At 38.5% G+C, this 25943-nt stretch overlaps 1 protein-coding gene across 6 annotated transcripts in view; it reads right to left on the bottom strand.

Moving 5' to 3' along the window:
* The window catches only part of PDE3A (phosphodiesterase 3A), a 264104-nt gene that overhangs the window by 18156 nt on the left and 220005 nt on the right, over window positions 1-25943 (bottom strand). For 5 of the 6 annotated variants that reach the window (XM_048048597.2, XM_066999483.1, XM_066999491.1 and 2 more), the window contains 9 exons: window positions 23232-23451; window positions 19268-19353; window positions 18653-18825; window positions 17197-17334; window positions 10490-10601; window positions 6874-6987; window positions 5236-5435; window positions 3387-3590; window positions 151-306 (listed from right to left, as the gene is read on the bottom strand). In XM_048048597.2, coding sequence (XP_047904554.2) covers window positions 151-306; window positions 3387-3590; window positions 5236-5435; window positions 6874-6987; window positions 10490-10601; window positions 17197-17334; window positions 18653-18825; window positions 19268-19353; window positions 23232-23451 — 1403 coding nt within the window. The remainder of the gene's footprint in view (window positions 1-150; window positions 307-3386; window positions 3591-5235; window positions 5436-6873; window positions 6988-10489; window positions 10602-17196; window positions 17335-18652; window positions 18826-19267; window positions 19354-23231; window positions 23452-25943) is intronic. The other variant, XM_048048596.2, reaches the window with a different exon arrangement.

Raw genomic sequence — 25943 nt, 5'->3', positions numbered from 1 at the left:
CAGCATACAAATGGTCTATTTGAACTCTAGGCATTCCCTTTAGCCCTGTTCTCTGCAATTTTCACTCATCATCAGCATTAGCACACTGCAGGACTGTTTAGCCCACAACATGCAACCAGCAGATACCACCTTGGACATGCATTTATTTACCTGTTCATAAAACTCATTGACAATGCCTTCTGTCCACTGCAGATGCAAGTCTTTGCATTTTGCAGGCCCGTTTATGTCAGCCAATTTGATGCACATTTGGCAAACCAGCAAGCGGTCATTCTCATTAGTCCAGTCAATCCCAACGTCATCATTCACCTGGCAGGCAGAGAAAGGAAAACCATGACAGTAATGCTCAATAAGAATGCATCCACAGAGGAAATTCTGCCCTGAGATACCTTGTGGTTCAGCTACTTGACAGAATCACAAATGTAAGCAGGTGAGCTAACTTAAAGTTGAAATTTACAATCACCCGCATATCAACCTATAAAAAGAAAAATAAGTGAAAAACAAGGAACATTGAGATATATTATGAGAAATTAATATTTAGCAAATAATGTGTCTGTCTGAAAGCATTTACTAGAAAAACAAAGAAAAAAAGCAACATTTCCATGACATTTTCCAAGAAATTACTACCTAATTTGTGCACAAAAATAAATTACCATTAAATGACACGCTGATTTTATTATAGCATGAAGATGCATGTAACAGGTCTATTTTTCTATTTGATCTAAATTTTTCTGACAGGATACATTTTTTTCCTTTTCTCAATTTTTCCCATACCTTCCACAATGAAATGTGATATATGCTAACGACTGCTTTAAAATCAAACCGTAACCTTCAAAGAGTCACAGAAAGGCTGAGGTTGGAAGGCACCTCTGGACTTGTCCAATCCCCTTGCTCAAGGCAGGGCCAGTTATTAGACGCTGCTCAAGATCGCACCCAGTTGGATTTTGAGTATCTCCAACAAGAGGAAAACTCCACAGCCTCTTTGAGTAACTTTTTCCAGTATACAACACCTCTCACAGTAAACCAGTCCTTTCCTATTTTTAAAGAGATTTTCTGTGTTTCCATTTGTACCCCTTGACTCTTGCCCTGTCACCATATAACACTGCAGAGGTCTTGCTCCATATCCCATGGACTTGTGTATGTGCAGTTTGTTAAAGTGTTCCCTCACTGAAGATAAGTCTTCATTGCTCCTGACTTTCTCTGACATCTCTTGGATCTGGGATTCCCGAAGCCAGGTCTTACCCACAAAGACAGAGTCAGAGAAAGCACTGAGGACCTTGGCCTTTTCCATCTCCAAATGGTCAGTGATAGCAACCTTTGCTGCCATTAGCCACATTTTTCTATCTCAGCTTTTTTTCCTAAAACATCTCCGAGTGTCGGAGGGACTTTATTCTACTGTCTAATTAATTTTTTAAATTCAAATCCCTCCTTGAAACACAGCTTTAATTTTCAAGTTTGCAGTAGTTGAAAATGGATAGGAAGTTGTGTTATGACTAGACAAAATTACATGTCCTCTGTCACCAGGTCCCCTGTCCCATATAGGAGTAGGTCCACAATGTTGAGGGCTATGCTATTAATATACATGATCTGACATAACTAGTGTCAGAGGACAGTAAGTGCTCTGATGCATTGATATCACCAAAGTGACAGACATTGAGCTTCCTTCATTATTTCTTGTACTTTCCAGACTGCAAGATTTTCTGGTAGGAGGATGATTACATTACATGTGCTTACACTGACTTCTACTGTCTCTCTGACTATGGTCAATACACTAAACTACAGTTCAGCAACTCAAACAATAACATAATCATTTAGAGCTCAGCTTATCAGAGCTGCAGAAACTCAGATACAAACGTGTGAGGTCTGCTCTCGGAGGCCACTCTGGTACAAAAGAGGTTTTTCTAATCAAGTGTAAATAATCTCTTTTTAAGACAGTGATGACTCAGGGAAAGCTAGGATCAGCCACAAATACTGCTTAATATTTTCACTTTCTCCTCCTCTTTTTTTTTTCCTTTCTTCTTTTTTTTTTTCCCCCTCATATTACTTACTTTCACAGAAGTGAAGGTTTTTGTCCAAACTGTCAAAGGCAAAGGATTTATTCAGACAGCCTGAATTCACTGTGCTTTATTGTCATGGGAGCCCTATCACCTGAAAATCTGCCAGTAAGTTCAATACTTTAAGAGGAAATTAGGCAGGTGAAAATTGCCCTGGGGTTTAAAATTAAGACCTAAAGAAACCCTTCTGGTATCACCAGGAGGGATGTGGGACATGTCTAACAGGGGTCCAATGTTAAGGAGTTAAGACTTTTATGGATCTTCAGATCAGTTCTCTGTCCACCCTGGACCATAATTTAAGGCATTTCTTTACAGCTCCTTAGAGCCAAACAAAGAGATATAGGGTCATATATGTCATACATCCGTAGGCTTCAGACTTTTAGGATACAGATCCATCTTAAGCAATACCCCAAGAAAACATTTTATCTATGAAACTAAAACAGCTAGGAGGTCCCAATCCAGGACAAGAAATACACTGTGTTTGGTTTTATACAAGGAACAAGTAGGCAACATCAGCTCCCAAGAAGATATTATCCAGGTAACATACCTACAGCTTGGATAGATGGTGGAGTTTATTAAAATAAACTTATAGATAGTAATTTCCAATAAATTGAAACTAGATGACACCGTACAATAATTTTTAAAAATAGGTTCCCAGGGTTGTAATTTTATACTCACTGAGTTGAACATAAATAAAAGATCTTTACTGACCTTTCTCAAGGGTTTACCCATTGGGAACAAAGTAGGAAAGAAAGACCTTTTACTGCATTTCAGATCAGAATTTCAAAATCATACAATATCTGTGTTTTGCTAATAGAACAGTACAATTAAACAGATAAAGAGTCACATTAAGTATTTAGACATTATGGAAATGTGGTAAAACCTCTCCTTTTTTTTTTTTCCTTTTTTTTAAATTTTTTTTTTTTTCCCCTGAGTGTTTTGCTAATGTCTAAAATGCCAGCGGAGAAGAAAACAGTATTGAAAAGTAGGATGTAAGTGGCATTTTCATCAAATTGTCCTGTATTACATAATATCCTCAACAGGGCAAATTAGCCTTTCTAAATCTGCTTCTGTATGTTATCAACAGGACAACAGATACTGCCTTAAACCAACTTCTGAAAAACACAAGCATATATAAGAAAGGAAGCTGTGGCACTAAATTCAAATAGGTAAAAGAAATGCCAGATTAATATTAATCGGAATGTTTTACAGCAGTTGAGAGGCTATTCGGAACAAAAAGCAACACAGCAGCATTTTTAATCATTTAACTGTGATGCTACCAAGCCCTGGAAACTTTTCTGACTATCCACCAAAAACCCAAATGAATCTTGTTACCTTGGCATTGAATCTGGCAACAAAATCAAAGTGTTTTTTCAGGTCAGTAGCCAAAATTGCCTCAATGACGAGGAAGCGGAAATGCTTGAACTCCACATGGTCAAGGTTGACCAAGAAGTTGTATTCTGGCCTCGACATGAAAAGGTTCCAGGCAGCAGCAGCGTGGTGATTCTCCAGAACAGAGCGGTCATTGTACAGCACTGCCTGTGAAAGCAACATGGGCAGATGTTCAGCAAAAGAAACACCACACCTACAGAAATAAGAATGATGTGGGGTTAATGCATGAGGGACATTCAGGTTTGGTTGATTTTATTCTTTTTTTCAAGATTTTTCTGAGGTTTCAAATGTTATTTTGGCAGGAATAGTAGCTGCTTATTTATAAAATCTGTATCTTTCCCTGCTTAAGGGTCTTCAGTTCCTGACTGAACCTCGTCATGACAACGAATGTCTAACATAATCTAGGCATATATATATGTATATTTAATATACATGGGCATGGTCAATATTATCTGCTAGTGTTTCCCTGTTTTCCAGAACAAGTCACAGTACTAACAGGGATTACTGCCTATGATGTTTGTATCTGGCAATTTTATCCACATTAGATTGATTCCAAATGCAGAAACAAATGAAATCCCAGTTTGAAACCTGAAAACATGCATTCAACATGGCAGATTTATCAATGCTAAAATCCAAATTATTTGGTTTATGGAAAGAAATGTTGTGTAAAGTCTCATATATTTTTACACAAGTATATATGGATAGTTTCCACTGTTAGGACTTTTTTCATTACTTTTCAATTCAATTATATACTGTCATCTTGAGATGAAAAAATCTACTCTATCATAAAGAATAGAATCTATTCTTTATCCCAGATGTAACTTCCTTTGTTGACTTTTACAACCACAAAGGTACAGCATTCATTTCTTAAAAATGGATTTAAGAATAGTGTATGTCTTCCATCAGTCTATTTATCCAGCTAGAGTGTCAGAGCTCTTGGTCACAAAATATGTTGCAAGGATGAGGAGTATTACTATATAGACTGATACAGAGCAAGGCCAGGTGACTTCCTTTTGCTAAGAAATGAATTCTGGATCCAAAGTGGGGAGTAAATCCATAATTTCTGCATCCCTAACCAACTTCTCATCATTATACCACCTTTCGTTCTTTCTTTCTGCACAGAAATATCTTTCAGCAGAGTATGCTGAAGCCAGGCAGGTCAGCTATGTAAGGTAAGGAAAGATGATCTCATAATTAAGCCAATAAACAGTGCCTCAGAATTGCTGAATTTGACTGCCAGCATTGGCAGCAATGTCTGTGTAACCTTAGGTAAGTCTCAATTATTCATTTGTAAAACAGTGATGTTTTTTTTTTTCCCCAGTAGAGTCATAGTGTAAAGACACATTCATAAACGACTGCAGCTATTCATATACTACAGGAGCAACAGAAAATATATGTTACGATTGCGCACAAACTCACTTGCATGGTGCACTGGAAACTACACAGTTTGTTTGTCTGTTTGTTTTAATCTTTCTGTGCCTTATTGTGTAGAGTAATATTTCCCTTAATTTCACAAACAGTTATAGATTCTGTGACATTCAGCAGAACATTTGCTTCTCCTTCACAAAGACATTTTATCTATACCTTTCTTAACACTCCCCCTGAGTGTAGTGAGGGTGTGTAAGGAGACTTACTGGCAATCCCCAAGTGATTATTTCTTTCACTTTGATAAGCTGTTTCAAAATATTTGGTATAACTGTGCTTGATGTAAGCTTCAGGTATCACCGACAAGTAAAATCTGCTACCATTGACCTTCCAAACTTGGCAGCAACACTGCCTGAGATTTATTTACCTGAGGAGCACTTGTTGCTACCAAAAAGGCATTGGTCCTTCCAGGATGGTCATAATCATGCATGGCTGCAGCTACGTAAAGAGCCATCAACTCGAGGGCTGGGATGTTGCCAGCTAGGCATCCGTAGCTGTCATCTGTAGGTGTGTATGTCTTCGAAAACACATAACCCATATGGCCATGAGTGATTCCACTGTCAGAATCTGAGCAGAAATAAATAGGTTTAGAAAATTTCTTATCACCTTTTCAGTGACTTACTGAAACAGATGGGAGCAGCAAAGCAGGAAGAGGAGTGGAGGATTCACAGTACCTAACTGAAGAGTAAACATGTCCTGAGCTGAACACTTTATGATGCTGTGTACATGACCCAGTGCAATAAGACATGCTGTTGAACAATTTCAGATCCTCCAGGGATCTTCCAGCCATCCAGCAGAGCCTAGTCTCAAACTACATAAGGCATTAACAATAAGTTATGGGCCAACAGACATGCTGGACCTTTGTGAGTAACTCAATCTTCGCACTCCTTCCTCTAAGTGCTTCACCATATAGAGTAATTTATGAAATACTATCAGTTCTTAAAGTAGTGGAATACCATTTGTTAAATCAATTGGTATAGGTGCATGTTTTTCAATCCAATGTCTACACTTTACTTTTTTGATGATAATTCTCTTACCAGCCTCTTTTTGAATCAGCTTGAACATGCCACTGGCAGATTTTGAGGGAGATGCACTGAATGGAACTTGCATGCAAATGAACAACATCTTTCAAGTTACAAACACCGAAAGCCCCAAAACACAAGTCCTTTCATTCCACCCAGTTCACCTCAGCTACAAAGCCTCCAACAACATTTGCTGGTATGATTTCTGACAAAATTTTCCAGGAATAGCAACCTTTCCCACCACCAAAACATCCTGAAGAGTTTCATAGATGATATTCTAATGCCACACAAATGCACACACATGAAAAGTGGAAATGTTCTCTGTGGACCAAACTCCTGTTTTTTCAACAGCTCCCTCAGAATCCCCACAAAACACAGACAGGTCCTCTAGTTGCTACAGCTCAAGCTGGTGAAGTTAATATAAATGTACAGTAAGAGCTTCCTGTAAGTAGCAATCATAAAATAGCAGACAAAGGGACTCGTAAACTAATTGCAAGGTGGTAAAAACTCTCCTTCTTTGGAGATAGTGAGGAATGGCAAAGGAACACTTCACAACAGCCAAGCAGTAGCAGTACATGCCACTACCTGCGTGTCCCAGTAGTTTCATAATAGCAAAACAATGCAGGGATTGAAGATTAAAAAGTCTACACTGTTTCTTGTAGCAGCATTAGAAAGCACTCCTAACACAGCTTCCTAGAAGAAAAACTACTGAAAAATCAAATGGTAATAAACATCTATTATTATGGGTGACCGCAAAGGTTTCCATTCACACATTAAATGTAAAATATTAGGTTTTGGAGGACCAGCTACTTTCTCTTCAATGTTATACAAATATACATGCAGCATTCAACAGGCTATTGAATTTATAAGTCTTTATAACAGCAAGTACTGCACTCAACTCTCAATTGTTGGCTTTCTTCCAGCAAATTTCATGTCAAAAGCTTTAAAAAATACAACATATACACTAGCATATTTAAATATACCTGAATCACTTGCTGACCCATGATCATTAATCACAGTTGGCAGTCCTGGAATGGGCTGAGTAGTAAGGTACCAAACGGCATGCAGAACATCAGTTGCATGGATTCGGTTGTGATCTGTGATACAAAGCAAATGACCTTGCTATTAAACATGAGTATTTCCGACGGAGGGAAATCAGCACCATCTAGTGGGTACTGCATGACAGTCAATCGAGCAGAAAAATCAAATGGTATCAGAACCATGAAAAACAGCTGTATAGTGTAAATGCTCAGCTTTTTACTATGGCTCAAGCAAATTCATTAGCAAGTCTCACACCAGTCCAAAAAGAGAAAAACAACAGCAAAGCAGTGGTACCTGCACTGTAGGAAACTTTGTGAAGAAAGCATTAAGCAAGGAGTCTGACCCGCGCTTCCAGCTCCATTCCTTTACTCCAGTGGTTGCCTTTCACTAGTTAAATGTCATAGGCTAAGTATCTGTTGTTAGCCTTTGATTCAAATGAAATCATTGGGAAAACCCCATCTACTTCAGCAGATGGTTCTCCCAACTTCTAAACATGAGGCAGATAACACTTACCTGACTCTACTTGAGCAAATGTCGGTGCTGTGTTAATGGCTGCACTGCAAAGTCAAACTCAGGATATGTGTACACTGCACAGTTAAAACAAGTTCTTCCTGCAGTTTTCTGGCCAGGGATAAGATTTCAGGCCCTGACTCCTGTAATCTGGCTTGCTACACATTCTCTTTGCAGAAATGAGAGATAAAAGTCACTCCGAGGCTCTTTCCACCAAATCCTTCAAGGCCAGATAAACTATCCTACAATCAACACAACTGGCTGAAAAAGGAATCACACACTAGTTCAGCACAAAGTATCATCTAAACATACACTGGCAAAAGCAAACACGACGCTAAAAGAGGAGTAACACTTTGCTGCACGAGGACCAAAACATACATCTGGAGTAGAATCACTGAAAGGCAAGTATTTCAGCTTGTGATTCAGGCTAATTTTGGGCAGAGCATAGGTATATTCTACAGTGACTAACTAATGCTGCTAGCAATCTGCTTATCTGAATTATAACCTGTGGCTACACTACCATTGTTGCAGTTCTGGAAAGATGCATTTCAGAGGCCGAAGTACAGAAATATGGGACTCCATCACTGGATTGCCCCCATCAATATGACTCACAGGAGGAGGTAACAAAAACTCTGTACTCTGCGGGATGTAGAATGGTCTGGCATCAAGATGTGTAAGCAACCTGGTTTTATACCTGCCTCATCCTCAAGACAGGCAGTGTGCGGCTGACAGAGAGTTTCTTAGCACTGAAGCTGAACTTCACACTAAAGCTACCATTCAGTGGGAAAACAAAGAAGAAAGGAGAAGAGCTGGGATGGAGAAAGCACCCTGGGGAGCCAGATTTGCCTCTTTGCCACTGCTGAGGCATGGATGATTGCCTGTTCCTGCTGGGAAAATCCACCTGCCTCCTCCAGGGAAGCAATGCTGCTACCATATTTCTAACCCTTGTCATCAGTGGGGCAAAAGCTGCCTGCCTGCATTTGCTCAGTTTTGGCATAGGAGGTATAAAGAAGAGCTTCACCATCTTGCTAACCCAAGACTACGATGCTCAAGGCAACTGCCTACTTTGTCTACTTCTAAAATTGGCCTAAAATCCTGCCTGCTGAGGGCAGATGGGTGTAACACAAAGGCTTATTATATTCACATTTTGCAGTCACTTTGCTTACTCACTAAATGTGCGCATAATGTCATGCCACTTGGCCTTGGTATTTACCCCTTACTTTAACCTCTTGCTCTCCTGTGACTTTCTCCATTTAGATATTTAGCTACTTTTTTATTAGTAGTATTAAGTAAAACAGTAAGCAGCATAGGAATGGATATTTTCTGAAAAGAACAAAGTAAAATATGGAAGAGATCTCCTTCCTGCTGCCTTTCTTGAAGTACTAAGAACATCTATCCTGAGAAACTAATGTCATGCAAAACCTAGAGGATGGTCCTGCATAGGGGGTCTAATGCTTTTCTCTGGAGTAAAGGCTGGGTGAACCTCTTGTGAAACTTGTACTAACTTAATCCAGCAGGGATAGTCATAGTTAATTTTGTATGAATAACTCATTTTTCAGTTCAGCAACCAGGAGAAAAGACTGGTTCAATAAAAACAAATTGGTTTGGTTTTTACTCCTTCACAGAAATGAAAAACTGGAAGGTAAATTAATTATGTATTAGACAAAATATTCTTCTTGACTATAAAATTAAACACACATAAGAAAAGTCAAGGAAATGGAGGCTATATTTTTGTAAATAGCTAGATTTACAAAAAATCCAGAGCCCGTATGAGTAGTTAAGTGTTTAAAACAAAGAGGAACAGCTCCAATAGGAAGGACAGACTGTGGAACATCCACCTATAACCCCTCTGGCTATAATCTGCTGCTTAAAATCCCTTCTCGGATTCAAACACAGGGAAAGATTTGAAATTTGGTCTCTCACTTTCCCAGAAGAGAGTCCAAACCACCTGGCTTGAGAGCATTTTGAGGCAGTTTTCCTTCAATCCCTTACATTGTAGCTGTTCCAATTTGTATTTAGTATTTTGAGAGAGAGACTATATGCCTTAATAAGCCAATGTTTCAGACATTTTTCTGGGAGGTGGGAGAAAACAGGGTGTCCTATATTCCTCAGCACAGGAGTTATCTGCCAGCTAAAAGGGGGAATAACTGCCTCCCTCCTCCTGGAAAAAAAGAGTCTTTTGCAGTAGAAGTGGTTTGGTAAGTTTGATTTGAATTAGTAAATACTTTGGGAATGACTGAAAGCAAGTTTTTCTGTGAATAAATTATTCACGCTGAAAAATACTAGCTTAGCTGTAATTGCAGAAGAACAGGAGACACTCAGCTACTCGGTATATTTTGGCTTTACAAAGTATGTCTCTTTTGGTAGCATAGCACTGCTACTGTGTAAAAAAATCCAGATCTCTCACTGAGGGGGAAATGTTTCAATAAAATCCATCAGGGGCAGGGGCATACTTGCATAATCAAGAATACACACTTCAACAAGCTCTTTGTAAGTATAACATCTTCACGTGGCTGCAGGCTTCTACAACATTTCCCAAGAATTATTATTATACAACATGAAACAGTAAATGCAATGAAAAAGGACAAATGAAATTGTGGTGCAAAAACCACCCCCTGACTAGAGAGAACTGTCCATTTGGTAGTGACACAGCAGAAGAAAAATCTGAAGAAATATTCTTCTGTTAGTGCTCAAGAAAGCATGTATGCTTTCATGCATTGTGTAGAGTCTGCTATTATTACTGAGCTTTTCTTTTTTTTTTCAGTTTTTGTGCCCCCCCCCCCCCCCCTTTTTTTTTGATTTACACATTGCACCACTATCTTCTGAAGCAGTTTGCTGTGGTAAATTATTATATTAATCAATATCAGCAATATATGATTTGAAATTATGGTCTCAGCCAATACATATGAAGGTTTAATGAAAAAGGCATCTCATTTAAAAAAACAATGTATCTGGTATATTGAGAGAAGAAAGTCTTCAAAACAAAGTGCGTAGAAAATACCCAAAACTTTAAGGAAGCACCGTTGTCTACTGGGAATTGTTACTTACAAGGTATCTCCCGATATCCACATTCCAAGGCATGGAAATAGTTCATAAACTCCCTCACTGGAATTTTAAAGGTTTCAAACAGCCCCATGTCCTCAAAAAGCTTGTATGATACCTGAAAAAAACAAAACCAGCATTCTGCTAAATAGACGAGAAAGAATCTAAAAATTAGATACAAAACTCATTCTGTCAAATCACCCCACGTAGATGTGCTTTCTTCACAGTATTTTCTCAAGTGTACCACCTGATCCAGCTATAGCAGCAGGTACTTGCATTTCCATAGTGATGTGCTTACGCAGACAACCTATTAGTACCAAACAGTCCCCTCCATTCCTTCATTGAACCCTTCCAAATGTTCTGCTCTTCCTTTCAGGCATACGGACCCCCAGATTTGGCAGGCACCTCAGAAGCATATACACATAAAGGAAGGTGCCCAGAGCTCCTTTCCAGAGTCTTGTGAAAAAAAAATAAAATTAAAAAAAAATAAAAATCCCCATAACCCTCTCCGAGGAGCATTCATGAGTCAACTCAATTCCCAGAAAAAAGGGAAACAAGTGAAGGAATAAGAAAAGGAGAGGGTGATTTGAATCCTCTACATCATCTCCTTTCCCTCACTCAGATTTTGGCAGTGAAATGGTAAAACCGACTTCAGGATCTCAGAGGCAGCAAGTAGCTTAGGAGGCAGAGCTGCTCAAAGAGTTCATGCATGGCAAGATGACCACAGACATGCAGGAGAGGATACATCAGAAGGGAGAATGTGATGGATGAATGAGGGGGCATTCAGGAGAGAGGAAAGCTCAGAAATGTAGACAGGAGGAACTGCAAAATAGACAAGATTCAAGGCAACTTTGAACTTGACATACTGAACAATAGGACATTGTAAATTACTGTATGACCTCTTCACTTCCTTCTTTCACAAGTCAGCTTCTTTATTTATTTACTGCCGTTAGCTAAATTCTGTCCTTTTTATGTCATTTACCTGGTAATGGTCTGTCTAGGGCAAAGCAATTTCAAACATGTTTAGAAGGATGAGTGCTATACTGATAAGAAATTGTTACAAATTCTGTTCCATGTTTCACACCTGAATTCAAATCAAATGGGTATCCACAGATGTTTCTTTCTGTATACTGTGTATATAAACTGCGACCTATGAGCTACACTTAAAGCTTAAGGAACAGAAATTTCAACTGTCCTGCCACTGTGTATTTTTATAGTAAGAATAATAAAAAAGTATATGAATTTGTCGTCTTAATGATCTTTTCTTTGCCTCCCCTCCTAGGCATTTCCCACCAGGAAAAATCAGCATGTCAACTAACTCTGGCAAAGCACTGCAACAGACAGTGATGATGCAGAGACAGGTTGAGCGTGGTGCCTGACACCATCTGGGATTCCCCTCTAATACTAGAAACATCTGACAGTTGTGGTTCTGGTGGTGGCCTCAGCTCTTACTTCCGTTACTGCTATAATCACTGAAGTGCCACTAGCAAGGCAGTCAGAAAAATACTTGCTGGTGGTAATTTCTCTTTGTGGCCACTGCTGTTGGCCATAGAGCAAAAAGCTCTTTGTAGTAAAGTAACTAATATACTACTGAGTCAGACTGCACTGGAAGACACAAGCTTAGAATAAAACTAACCCAGCTTTGTATTTTCAGCTAATTGTCCCTGTCTACAGAGAGGAAGTATAAAGAAATATTATTCTGCAAGACCAAATCTTACTGGGCTGCTCTACCAATACTGGACAGGTATCTTAAATAAAATGTCATACAAGCACTTTTTTTATCCCCTTTGGATTTTCGGAGTGGAGCTGTGCAGCAGTTGAAAAGAGAAGCTGACTGGTGGATATGAATGATAGCATTATTCTTTCTCGTCATTAGAGAGCGTAAATATCAAGCAAATCATTTAGACATTTTGAAATCTTTCCTTCCTTCCTTTCTTCCTTCCTTTACAATGGGGAGGAGGAAGAGGCAAAGGAAGATCAGAAAAAGGAAAAAATGCATTGATGTCTTTCAGAAGGTCAACTGTCTAAATTCTTTCATTAACAAAAAAAAAAAAAGGAAAAGTGTGAAGTTGTTGTTGTTGTTGTTGTTGTTATTATTATTATTAGTATGTTATGTGAACAGAAAAAGGAGGACCACAGAAAACATAGATCCACTATTTGATGGGGAAGGTCACCTCACAGACAAGGACATAGGCAAAGCAGAGACGTTCAACGCCTTCTTTGCCTCCGTCTTCAGTGCTGATGATGGGCCTTGGGACCCAGGGTGCCATGAGCTGGAGGACAATGATGGTGGGAATGATAAACTCCCAACCAACCTTGAACGTGTGGGGGATTTGCTGCTCCACCTGGATCCATACAAGTCCACGGATCCGGATGGGATTCATCCCAGGGTGCTTAGAGAGCTGGCTGATGTCATCACAGGACCTCTCTCAATTATTTTTCAATGGTCTTGGGAATCTGGAGAGGTCCCAGCAGACTGGAAGCTGGCAAATGTACCAATTTTCAGGAAGGGCTAGAAAGAAGACCCTGGTAATTACAGGCCTGTCAGTCTTATGTCAGTGCCTGGTAAAATTATGGAGAAGATAATCCTTGAAGTTATTGAAGCGCACCTGGGGGAAAATGCAGGCATTGGTCCCAGCCAACATGGGTTCATGAGGGGTAGGTCCTGTTTAACAAATTTGATTTCCTTTTATGATGAGATCACCCATCTAGTCGATCAAGGGAAACCAGCTGATGTGATCTTTTTGGACTTCAGCAAAGCTTTTGACACAGTTTCTCATAGGATCCTACTGGACAAAATGTCCAGCATACAGCTAAACAAAAACATCATACGATGGGTGAGCAATTGAGTGATGGGCAGGGCTCAAAGGATTGTGGTAAATGGGGCCACATCAGGCTGGTGGATGGTCACCAGTGGAGTCCCCCAAGGCTTCATTTTAAGGCCAGTCATCTTCAATGTTTATATAAACTATTTGGAGGTAGGACTAGAAGGTATTTTGAGCAAATTTGCCAATGACACTAAACTTGGAGGAGTTGTGGACTCTGTTGAGGGTGGAAAGGCCTTGCAGAGAGATCTGGACAGATTGGAGAGCTGGGCGATCACCAACTGCATGAAGTTTAACAAGAGCAAGTGCTGGGTCCTGCACCTGGCACAGGGCAACCGTGGCTATACATACAGACTGGGCGACAAGACACTGGAGAGCAGCCCCGCAGAGAGGGATCTGGGGGTTGAGGTTGATAGCAAGTTGAATATGAGCCAGCAGTTTGCCCTGGCAGGCAGGAGGGCCAACCGCATCCTGGGGTGCATCAAGCATGGCATCGCTAGTCGGTCGAGGGAAGTGATTGTCCCACTCTACTCTGCGCTGGTGCGGCCTCACCTCGAGTACTGTGTGCAGTTCTGGGCACCACAGTACAAAAAGGATGTAAAACTGTTGGAGAGTGTCCAGAGGAGAGCTACAAAGATGGTGAAGGGCCTAGAGGGGAAGACATATGAGGAGCGGCTGAGGTCACTTGGCCTGTTCAGCCTGGAAAAGAGGAGGCTGAGGGGAGACCTCATCGCGGTCTACAGCTTCCTCACGAGGGAGAGTGGAGGGGAAGGTGCCGATCTATTCTCCTTAATCACCCTGGAACAGGCTCCCTAGGGGAGTAGTCACTGCACCAAGCCTGTTGGAGTTTAAGAAGTGTTTGGACTGTGCACTTAGTCACATGGTTTGAATTTTTGGGTAGACCTGTGTGGTGCCAGGAGTTGGGCTCAATGATCCTTATGGGTCCTTCCAACTCGAGATATTCTATGATTCTATTGTTATTATTATTATTGTAATTATTGTTGTTGTTATTCATTGCTCTGGATTAACCACTTTTAAATGCTTCCACTTTTAAAATCTTTCCTCCACAAACTGCATGCTGCTTCATGAGCTCCCTCGCAGTCACCATCCCATAGACTGAGCCCAGTGCTCTTGCAGCTGTGGAGTGGTCCCTGCTGCCAGGGGCAAGCCCTGGTGAAGCTCTGACAACATCCAGCCACTTGGCCCTGGGTGCTCCACACAGCCTTCTCCCTCCTGCATCCATTTTCTGTTCATCTGTGCAATGACCGCTAATGCTCAAGTAAATCATTTATAACTCAGATACTTCTGGTACTGCTGCCTGAACAAGTGCTTCTCCTGAATGATTTCTAAGGGAAGCTTTTATAGAAATGGGGATCATCATTCACGTGCAGCTCCTCTCTGGGGTGTTACAGGCACACGTAAATGTCTTGGAGGACATGTGCGAGGTTTAGGTCAGTGGTTCCCTATTCATTGCTTGCAGGCTGCAACTCCTTTTTTTGGCTCTTGTATGTAATTTCTGCAAATGTGTGTTCCTTTTAAGTTGTCAGTGCCCGGTCTCCAGCTGTGACAAACATGACTTCTCACACGGGTGGCTGTAATGATCCAGGGAATATTCCATCCCCCACAGACAGATCTCCCTTGTTCCCTTGTATAATGGCTGTAGTTTCTCTCTAAGGAAGTCATACATGATGACTACGTATTCCTCTTGGCACCACAGAGGGACCAAGTAACACGCACTCCAATGATGCCCCTCTGTCTTGACGCTGCTGGTGTACCAGCAGTGTAGGAGCACCACCAGCATTTCTTGGCCCTGTGGGCCTAGCAATAAAAGTTGGGGAGAGATCTTAACTTTAGCCTGACCTTTTTCACTTTCATTATTTGCTTTTCAAAGCAAATGAGCTTCTCTTCTGCAGGTTTTTTGTTTTTATAGGAGATGTAAGAAGAGCGTTAAGTGTGACTGAAAGCATTATCTAAGTTTATGGCCTGTTGTGAAGCAGCAGCTCAGCTGGAGGGCTTTGCTGTTCCTTTCTGAAATGGACTGGTATGTAAATTCCTCCCTAGCCCCTATTATGCATATTTGTTAGTGCCACATTTAGAGTATTTTCCACTATATTTTGCACAGATGTTTTTATGGCTGCTGACTGGTTCAGGGTCTCTTTACATGTCTAAATCAATTTAACTTTACAAAAAGGAGAAACAGACATCTCAAGCAGCCTTAAAGATGTTATGCCAGCATTTACTTTCTAAACCAAATGCTTCCCTAGAGGCACGTGTCAACTTTGCTCTGTTCCATCTCATAAATGGCAAGGCAAACATAGTTAATCCAGCTTGTTAATTTACTTATTTTTTTTTAATGGATGAGTCCACTTAATGGCAAAAAGCAGAGAATAAATCATTAGTGCTTTTGTTTTCCTTTGTTGATAATATCCCAGGATTTAAAATTATACAAGAAAAATAATACTTTTAGTTGCAGGAAAAAAAAAAAAAGATTTATTTATTTCAGTTCTCTTATTTCTAAAAATTATTTTGTTAGGAACATATGAGTAGGTGGGGAGAAGAACTAAAGGAATGATCTTTATTTTAGGAACAAGTTTGAACTTGCTTCATTCTGCTCTTAAGGAGTGAGAGTTAATACAAACAACTGTTACAGAAGATAGTGAATTTTGATCTTGAATATTATTTACTTAGGCTTCTCTATTATATTTCACAGGCTTCATTTTGTGTTACTGCAATAGTGATAATGTGCTCAGAACCTGATCAAAAAGCAAATATTTGGAAACAGAGTGTGGAGCTTTAGTGGGAACTGTGAGCAGCAGAGGGAAATTGTCCCAAGAGGTTCAAAACTTCATGCAACTTAGTAAAGTCCTTAACACCCATAGAAGTAGCCATGAGAAAACAGAAGAATGTTTGACTCATTCAAACTACTGTTTTTGCCATCAAAAACATTCTGGTTTTCCTTATGTTTCATTTATGACTCTGTAAGATGCTTTGCTGCTAGACAAAAACATGATGAAGAAGACCTAGAAGGGAATTTTAATCACTTGTTCTCCATGTATTGCAAAGTTGTCTCAATGACCACTGGTGAATGTATATCAATACCCATATCCAGCCACAGTTTGCGTATTTGTCTGAAATTAACCTAGAGAGCTGGTGGGCTGGTTAAACATAGATGTTGCTTGCCAAGCTACAGAACGATAAAAGACAGACTACAAATAAACTTAAAATCATGCTGTGGTTTTCCTGGTTGACCACTGGAAAATTGAATATAGCTGAATAGTAGTTAACCCCAAAGGGACCAATATTTGATATGGCATTCTCTGGAGCTTGTTGCAGTGAGATCTGCTTGACCCACTAACCTCTGTGTTTGTGTGTGTGGGTTAATTTTCGCACATACCAATAAACATAATCACTTCTTTCCAGCACTCATCACAACATAATGCCTTGCATTGCCTGACTGAAATCTCCAGTACAGAAAAAGATTTCCTGCATCAAAACTGAGTATTTTTACTGTTTAGCCCTCCCATGGTGGGCCCAAGATAAATCCTTTCACTAAGTACTTGGTAAGGTACGAGAACAGCTCCTGCAGAAAGGAGAGAATATTCAGAAGGGTTTACATAAACTCATTGGTGGACAGTAACAAGCATAATAGGTGTCTGTTTTTTTTTTTTCTTTGTTTTTTGTTTTCTTTCACATTCTTAACTTAAAAGAGATGGGATTTTAAAAGTAAGGAATTTAATGAGAAGGAGTTCATATTGTCAGCTTTGAATTAGATGTCAGGGATCATAATTTCTCAAATGAACAGCTTACAGGTCTTAAAAATACTTTGTCTAAATCATATCTCTAGATAAATAATCAAGCCAGTCATCACAGATGAGATACCCTTCCTACCTGACTGAGAATACGACCACATTTCTTTCCAATTTTTTCCACCAAATCAAAGATTGGAAAATTCCAGCTGTTTAGCTGCTCCATCAGGGGATCCAAGTTGTCCATAACCAGAGGCTCAGGAGCAAGCACAGGCTTGTCCTATGGCAGAAAGTAAAATAAAGATAAGTTTTAGTTCTGTGAAGCATCTCATGCAAAAGAAAAAGAAGTGGTGTTAAAAACTAAGGTCATGTTAGCATCATTTCTAAGCCGATGGTACTTTATTCAGCTCAGCAGAGATGTTCCCATTTCTACCAGCCCTACAGCTAGTCATTCTCCTTTATAATTTTTTTTCACTTGAATGAATAGGAAATTCTGTATATGAAACATCATTCTCTGAACTTAGCCATGAGAGACATTCATTCGTTCATTCATGGGAATCATTCATTCATTTCCAAGGGAGTCTGTCTTCTTCATTGTTAAATTTGCTGGAGTAGAGAGGGAAAAATGTTCACTTTCTCCTTCCACATCAGGACACATTCATTATAATCTATCACAGCTAACGGAGCATGTTCCATGAGAAGAATTATCCATCTTAAACTGAGACCTACCTCTTTTTCAAGGTCTGCAAAGTAAAGATGGGGCATTCCCCTTTGTTCAAATTTCTCTGAACACTTCCTTGCATTTCATTATTACTAAGAAACTGTAAATGAGTGAACCCTAAAATATCTCAAGAAAGATGCCTTCTCTCAGCATGTCCAACTCCAATTCAACAGACTACAATATTTTTTTCAAGAGCTCAAACCATCTTAAAATTTATTAATCCAGTTCTACAGAAGGCTACGAAAACAAACAAACAAACAAAAAAACCCCTAAATTTTCCTTCTACCTCTGAATCAAATTTACAGCTGAATACAGCAGTTGTGAGAAGATCAGCACTTGTCAATGTACTGCAATGTTCTTAAGTTATATGCATGCTCATAATGTTATTCTGTTCAAGACAATAATATCATGCTGCACCCTCAGGGAAGTGTTAATTTCTTTAAAAGTAAGAATCACTGTATATATTAGCCAGGATTGCAAGGCCATTGAGAATTTGAAGTCACTGAACAGGAAGACAATACTTCATGCTAGTAGATTGAGATTATCATTTATTTTCTTTCCAATCTATTCCCTTTAAAGACAAAACTAACACAGAAGCCAAACATTTCTTAAGCACCTAATGACAGATCTATAAGCCTGTATTCATTCATCAAAATGGACGGTTAGTGTCTCACAAGTGGCCAGTGCTTAGGAGCTCTCACACGCTTCAGTGGGTCCTTTCAATTCTTCAGTCAAACCTCTTACTACAAGGTATTAGCTGCTGAAATTTTTGCTTAAAATCGTGGCCACAATCTTTAGATTGCTCTGGGATTGTGTTAGTTTGTTTTTTCATTTCCATATACATTCAGTCTATGGTGACAGTGGAATTTAAACAAGCTACCTCGGGTGGTATCAAGGAATGCAGAATTATGGTCTCAGGCGCGAACGTCCTACAGACGGATCCCTTCCGTGTCTGTTCTTTGGAGCAATCTGTCTCATCATCATTTTGTACGATATCACTGCTGTCACTGTTGTTGGTCTCATAGTCAGAAGTGGCTTGTGCAGGATCATCTACAACACAAATCACAGAGCTTGTTATGTAAAATGACCTTCTGAATAATAGCAACAGGATCTCTGACTCATAATACATATGTGCTGCTTGGCTGTGTCTAATGTTGAGTAATCTGTCCAAAGACATTAAAGCATATATCCTGCAGACAGTGAACAATGGGATTAGGGATTGAAGAGCGGGAAAACACTTGGTGACTGTTATTTGTACTGGCAAGGTTAGACAAAACCATATGGAAAAACATATTTATTTTGCATTGTATCTATATTCTTCACGAGGGTTTTCCCCATCTTAAACAAGCAAAAAGGAAAGAAGCCTCAAAGGCAGTTTGGATGATCTCACCTACGTATGTTTTCCTTCTGTGAGACAGACGCATATTTGCCGTTCCAGCGAATAATTATTAAATTTTAAAGGAGGAGGAGTTTTTGATTGACAAAGAATTACCTGCTCTATTCAGGGAGTGTGTGGTACCATCACTTCTATCTAGTGTCCCATCACCAGCTTCTATTTGGTTATAGGGTCTGCCACAGCTGAAATACAACATCAGGAAACATACACCATATAAAGAATTGTGAGAGTTAGATAGTCTTATGTAAAACATATTCCTGCTCACAGTATACGATTATGTCACACATTTTAAGCTACGGTATAGGCTACATTCTAAAGACAAAATTATAAGAGTGAGCTGAAGTTTTACTGAAAGTCAGAAATGCAAAAAGACAGGTTTATACCTTAGACATAGCCAACACCATTAATTTGTGTCACCAACAGTTAAACTATACCATGTGATTTTTTTATAAATGCCCTTTTTTATTATTATTTTCTAAGTTTATCAGTACAAAACAAGCAAACAAAAAGCTGGCTTTGTACTACAACTGTACTATAAACATGAATTAAAGAAAACAATGAAAATTTGCCAAAGTGCCATACAATCTTATGTTTTGAACACAACCATGCTGAGGCTTCTTTGCTCAAAGTTTGAATACATTCCTCTTTAATAATGCAAATAGTTGTTTTGCCATTACTTTAGTGACAACAAACCATGTACAGCATAAACAAGGGGGCGTTTTGGATAGAACAAGAGGAGGGTGATTTAGCATCCAGACATTTAGCAAACAGAGTTTGCTTCATCATTGCCAGAGAAGAAAGACATTGTGGGAGGGATTGCAATAGTGAGGCCTTTCCAATGCCTGGTTCTTCCCTTCTGCTAAAATGCTTTATACCTTGTGTGCTATTCCCTTTAAGCCCTAAACACGAATTCAGTACCACCTGGAATATCTCAAATAACTATGTCCCAATATGATTGAATCTCAGACCTGAAGGAAGAATGATATAGCATGAATTCACAAGAGAAACTAACAAGTCTGAAGCCTCATTTAGCTTTTATATCAGATTTATATCAGATATATCAGATTTATATCAGATCTTCCCATGAAAAACTGACATTTTAATATCTTTCTCTGTTTGGACTTAGTATTTTGTGGTGTAAACTATACATAGCAGTCTTTGTAAAGAAACAATTATAAAATTATCTAAATTGGTCAAACTTTGGATTAGAAACTTTGCACCATTGTTAGTGCACCATATAAAAATGGCTGAAATCCTGATGATTTTGATGGGGTCAAAAACATATTCTGGAATTTGGTATGCCCTGCAAACATAACGTATCCCTGAAAGAATTCAAAATAACAGTACAAATCCACAAATGATACACACGGTGCACTGCCAAACAAATAAATCTCATATCACTCAGGTTTATAAACAAGATGAGAAAAAAATCTCTCCAACATTCCTTGTGGTTGCCATAAGGTCAATGATAACAAGTCAAAATGTAAAAGTTATAGAGAAATAGAGTCTTTGGTTGTGATACTACAAGGCTTCAGCATTATTATGAGTGCACCTCTTTAATTCCAGAACATATAAAAACTCGCGCTGATTTAGTATATCCGGTCCACATAAAAAATTGTATTAATAAATAAATAAATAATAAAAAAAAAATACTGAGCTACCTATTAGAACACTTGAAATCTGCTCTTTGTCAGAATTAAATGCGCCCGTGCAACTTTAACCCAATCCCCCTTCATATGCAGGCACTATAATATACTTCTTAATCACAGGATTGTTTAACATTTTTTTTCACAGGATCCCTGCCTCATCCACTAAGCAGAATTAAGAGTGATTACTTAAAAAGTATTTTAGTAGCATTGTTTGGTATACATTCTTGTTTAACATAGCCTTCAAACTCCATTATCCTACCACACTTCACTTTGTATGTAAGTAAAACTTCTGTCTTGATGCCGTTGCCTGGGTAGATCTGATTAAAGCACTGAATCCATTGAAACTTTATTTCCTCTTTTGTTGTTGTTGGGGGAAGGAGTTGGTGGCAGAGGTTTGCTGACTCTAGTATTAGTTTGTAGCAAGGCTTCTTTTTTTTTTTTTTTTTTTTTTTTTTTTACAGGAAATGTAGAGCACTGCACACCATGAAGACCAGCAAGCTACACTGTGAATACTCAAACACGAAACAATTCTTTTCCAGTTTTTGCTAATTTAACTCAGTTTGTCTTGGCCATTTCATCTCTTTATTGTGTGTGTGTGTGTTTTTTAATTGTTTGTTTTCTTTATATATATATATATGTTGTTTTTTTTTTGTTTGCTTGTTTCTTTATTGTGCTTATATTACTGAAGGGTGCGTTATTTATGTGCAGTTCAGTTTGTCTGTGGATATGACATCCCAGTATAGTAATGGCTAGAAATGTGATAGTGGTTATGATTTTTCAATAGACATTAAACGGACAGTGACTATTAATAATAGTGGATGTCAGTTCTATTAGCAGTCATTATACCATAATATTTTAAATAACGTGTTTGTTTCAAATAATCAACAACAAAGTCTACGCCAGCCAATGTCACTACTGGAAGTTCTTACACAGTCTAAGCATTTGAAAACAAGGAAATTAAGAACCAAAGTGTGCTATGCAACTTCCACAGATCAAACAAGATAATAGCTATATAAATGTTAATAAACATTTACCAGTGATTATATTGAAATCAAATTCTACACCTCTCAAGAAAATATATTTCATTACTACCTACAACAGTCTTACATTGATCAGGGTTTTTATTTATTTATTTATTTATTTATTGTTATTTTTATGAGATACCTGTTCTCTTTAACACAATATTGCCAGCAATAACTGTTACTAGTTAAAGTAATTTATTTAAAGTTAATTTAAAGTTAAAGTAATAATAATCTGCGTATGTAGTAATAAAGGCAAAGTGTAACAGGACTTATGTGTATGTTCTCATGTATAATATAAGTCTCATTTCAGATGAATCAGTGCAAATCCCAGTTTTGCAATATCTTTGCAAAGCACTTCATTTCTATTTAACCACCTAACCTTGCCTTAAAAGCCTGTCAGGATCCTGGTCTGAATTCAAGTGAACATGGCTCCCTACAGCAAGCTTGCAAACTCAGTTATGAGTTTTTCACAGACTTCCTAGCCCTGTACACAAACAACACAGCAAGACACATCCTAAGTCACATGGCTGAAGCCAGAAACTAAAAACTATTTTCAAAGATAGTTGGTACCTCGGTAACATTTAACCCAGCATATTGGTCAGACGACATGCTGTCTGCTGTCTAGCTGATAATCACAAATACCCCACTACTATGACCAAAAGTAACATCTAACCAGTAAAGTAACCTTGAAACTGCACTGGAGCTGGCTTCTAAATACTGGTATTTGCAACTAGACACATATTGAAAACTCTAATAATCTAACTTAACAAACCTAAAAATGGGCTGCCTTAAAGTGTGAAGTTAAACTATTACTGTAACTCTTAGCAGTCGGAGGAACTCATCTACAGATGATTTCTGAAAAAAATCCTAGTAGGATATAACCTGACATTACCCTAGGGAGGTCAGGATTCACCCCTTCCGAGCCAGTGCTCAAAATTACTTACTCTTCAGGCATTGCTAGAACACCTGTATCACAGACACTGAGCACAGGGCTACAGGACAGCAGCTTTAAAACCCTAGCAGTCAGATTTTTGTATCAAACCTCAGGTGCCCATTTTGAAAGACTTGGCCTGTGACTGTTCATGTTAGCAGCATGGCATGAGAAATTCAAGTTGTTAATATGAAATCCAACTTTCAGATCTGAAAGTTATTGATGTGGAATTTGTTCATGAATCAAACAAGTAAAAGCTGAAAATGTAGCTAACTGTCTTGCACTATAAAAGCACTTTGTATCATCAATCCACATAATTACTCACATGCTAAGAAGTGCTTAAATAATGTTAAAATATCTATACTGCAGCAGATTATGAGAATTTACATATGCACCAAAAGAGCTTGTTTGCAGGGACAATGTGAAATGATCCAACTCATGTCAAACTACCATCTTACCTGCTGCAGATAACAGAGGGGCTGATGATAGGGTCTGACAGGCTAGGTGCACTCTGAGTAGCAGTTAAGACTTTGTGTGGCTTTAAACCTTGCTTCATGTCAGTATCTGTTGAGTCTGGAAATGACACAGATGATGTTTTTCCAGTAGGACTTGTAGCAGGCGTCCCCTGAATAGGTGAATGGCATGGGGAGGTGAGAGGTGAAATATTTGGTGGGATACCTGGCAAGAGAAAAGAAGAACCTTGTCAATTAACAGTAGCAGCAGATGGTTGTATGAGTTCACTATGCATAAATACTCCTCTTGCAATATGCAGGCACTAGCATAGCTTCCAAAATGAAAAACAGAGAGAAAACCCTCCTCTACTCTGAGTCAAGCTCATGGCTGTCACAGAATGATGAAGCTCCATCATCATCAATTGTTTCTACCTTCTGAAGATCTGACATTAGCTGAAAGGCATGAAATGAAAGATGTGCATAAGAGGCATCACTACAGGTATCACCATATTCTAGTGACAGAGGCACCAGACTCCAACTAGACTGTTCTGCAGAATGTCTTTGCTTCACTGTTTCCACCTGTACAGGAGGGACAAGAAAGGCTTACCCACATTCCTATCATATTTGAACTTCTACATGTGAGATCACAGAATCATGGAATCATTTCAGTTGGAAAAGACCTCTAAGATCATCAATTCCAACCATTAACCTAGCACTGCCAAATCTACCTACCACTAAACTATGTCCCTAAGCACCACACCCATGTCTTTTCTCTTTGAATCCACCTTATATTTTCCAGTCTCAGATGGAAAGGTCGATTACAATAAAGCACAGGGGAGCAAACAACATCTATCTTAAAAGGAAATGCATTTAAATTGACATACCTCCTGACCTTTGTTCTAAAGTTTGAAGGAACACAGCCCCAGTTCATTTACCATGCTCATCTTCGGAGCTGAATGACAAAGACCTTGGGAACTTCAAACTGGTTTTATGTTTGAATTGTGCCCACTACCTAAATGCATTCCAGACACAATTAACTTAGAATAAGGTCCTATATTGATCTAAGTTTATGATATACTAACCTTGCAGTATATACGTGCAAAGTTGCAGCATTTTATCCCAATAACTTACTGTGATGTCAGCTTAAAATATGATTTACTGTTGACAATCCAGGAGTTAAAAATAATCTGTGAAGTTGCTACAGTGTAATTTTGAGATTCAACATCACCTAAATACACAAATGTTTAATTGATAATAATTACGGCAAATTGAAACTATTCTTTAGTTGGAACATAAAAACAAATCATAATTAAAAGTGCATGACTGTAAATATTTTAAAGCATCAAAATATCAATCTTCAGCATAAAAATCTGGGCCAAAATTTTTACTCCTGTGAATTGGTGCCCCTAGGAATTGCTAGTGATGGAACGGAGCTCTCCTTTCATCATTGGTTAGCTCACAACTTTGGGCAGCAAAGATTGCTACTAATGCTTTCTGAAAGTGAAACAGATGAAACATAAATCTGACTGATATGTGTGCTAAGTCTCGTTTTCCAAGTAGAAAATATTAACTATGCTTTTTCAAGTTAATGGGTTCATCTCTGAAAATCACAAATCTAAATTGCTTTTGTTAAATTCTACAATAAATTCCTGGATTCCTGGTAGTATATCTCCATTATATTCCAGTTTATTTTTATTTCTTTTTAATTTGACTTTTTGCTACACTTTTAAGATAATACTGGGTTAGTTAATCTTCACTACGGCATAACACAGCTTCCGTACAAGAAGAGATTTAATAGACTCTTCAGTTTGAAAAAGAGATGTAATGTGACAGAGCTAGATATGCAGAACAATTGTGCAGCCATATCTTTAAATTCATTTCTAAGTTTGGATTCCCTGACTTTTTCAATTTCAGGCCTCAGGCATGTATCAATTTCCATCTGATGTCTCAGTGACCAGAACCTCTGAATAACATTATCCCAGCATTATTCTATGTTTGGAAAAATAAAATAAAACGACAACTACCAACCAATCAAAAATCAAACAAACAAAAGAAGCAAACAAACAAAAAAATGGGTTCATTTAAAACAAAAAGGAAGGCCTTGTGATCATTTTCAACTGCAGTTTAAAGCATGGGTAAATTTTATCTTATCGCTCCCTTGTATAGGGAAGAGAACCATGCTATTGTAGATTAAGACTACTTCATGACTGTCTTACTGAACATTCCATTATCAGTGAAGAAGTCACCTTCTCCATTTCTTCTCAGTTAAAAGAGAATTTGTTTCTTTAAAGGCCCTACAAGTAAGTAAAACAAACTAAGTAAAACAAACAAACAAACTACAAAACAAAACATGTCTCTCTTCTTTAAAGATCTGTAAGAGCTACCTGAACTTTTTTGATAATGAACATACAGTGACAGACCTATGAGTTATATAATGGATTTGTCTTGGACATGTTTGTGTAAGAATGGTCACATGCTGCCTCCAGCTCCAAATGGGCTTATGTAGGAAATCTCAGTGAGGCAACATACAAAGGCATTTAATTTAACTTATGTTATAGAAAACACTCTTTTCTCAGCCCCATTGTAGTCACTGGAATTGCATGGATATAACTCAGAACTAGCTTTAGTATAACACTTGCCACATCATGTCATGACTAACCTCTATAAATCACAAATGTCAAAACATTTACAATGGCATCACTGTGAGTTACAGTATTT

The sequence above is a fragment of the Anser cygnoides genome, chromosome 1 (assembly GCF_040182565.1).
Source record: "Anser cygnoides isolate HZ-2024a breed goose chromosome 1, Taihu_goose_T2T_genome, whole genome shotgun sequence".
In the NCBI taxonomy this organism is placed as follows: domain Eukaryota; kingdom Metazoa; phylum Chordata; class Aves; order Anseriformes; family Anatidae; genus Anser; species Anser cygnoides.
The sequence above is the reverse complement of the archived record's forward strand: the minus strand, read 5'-3'. Positions and strand labels throughout refer to the sequence as shown.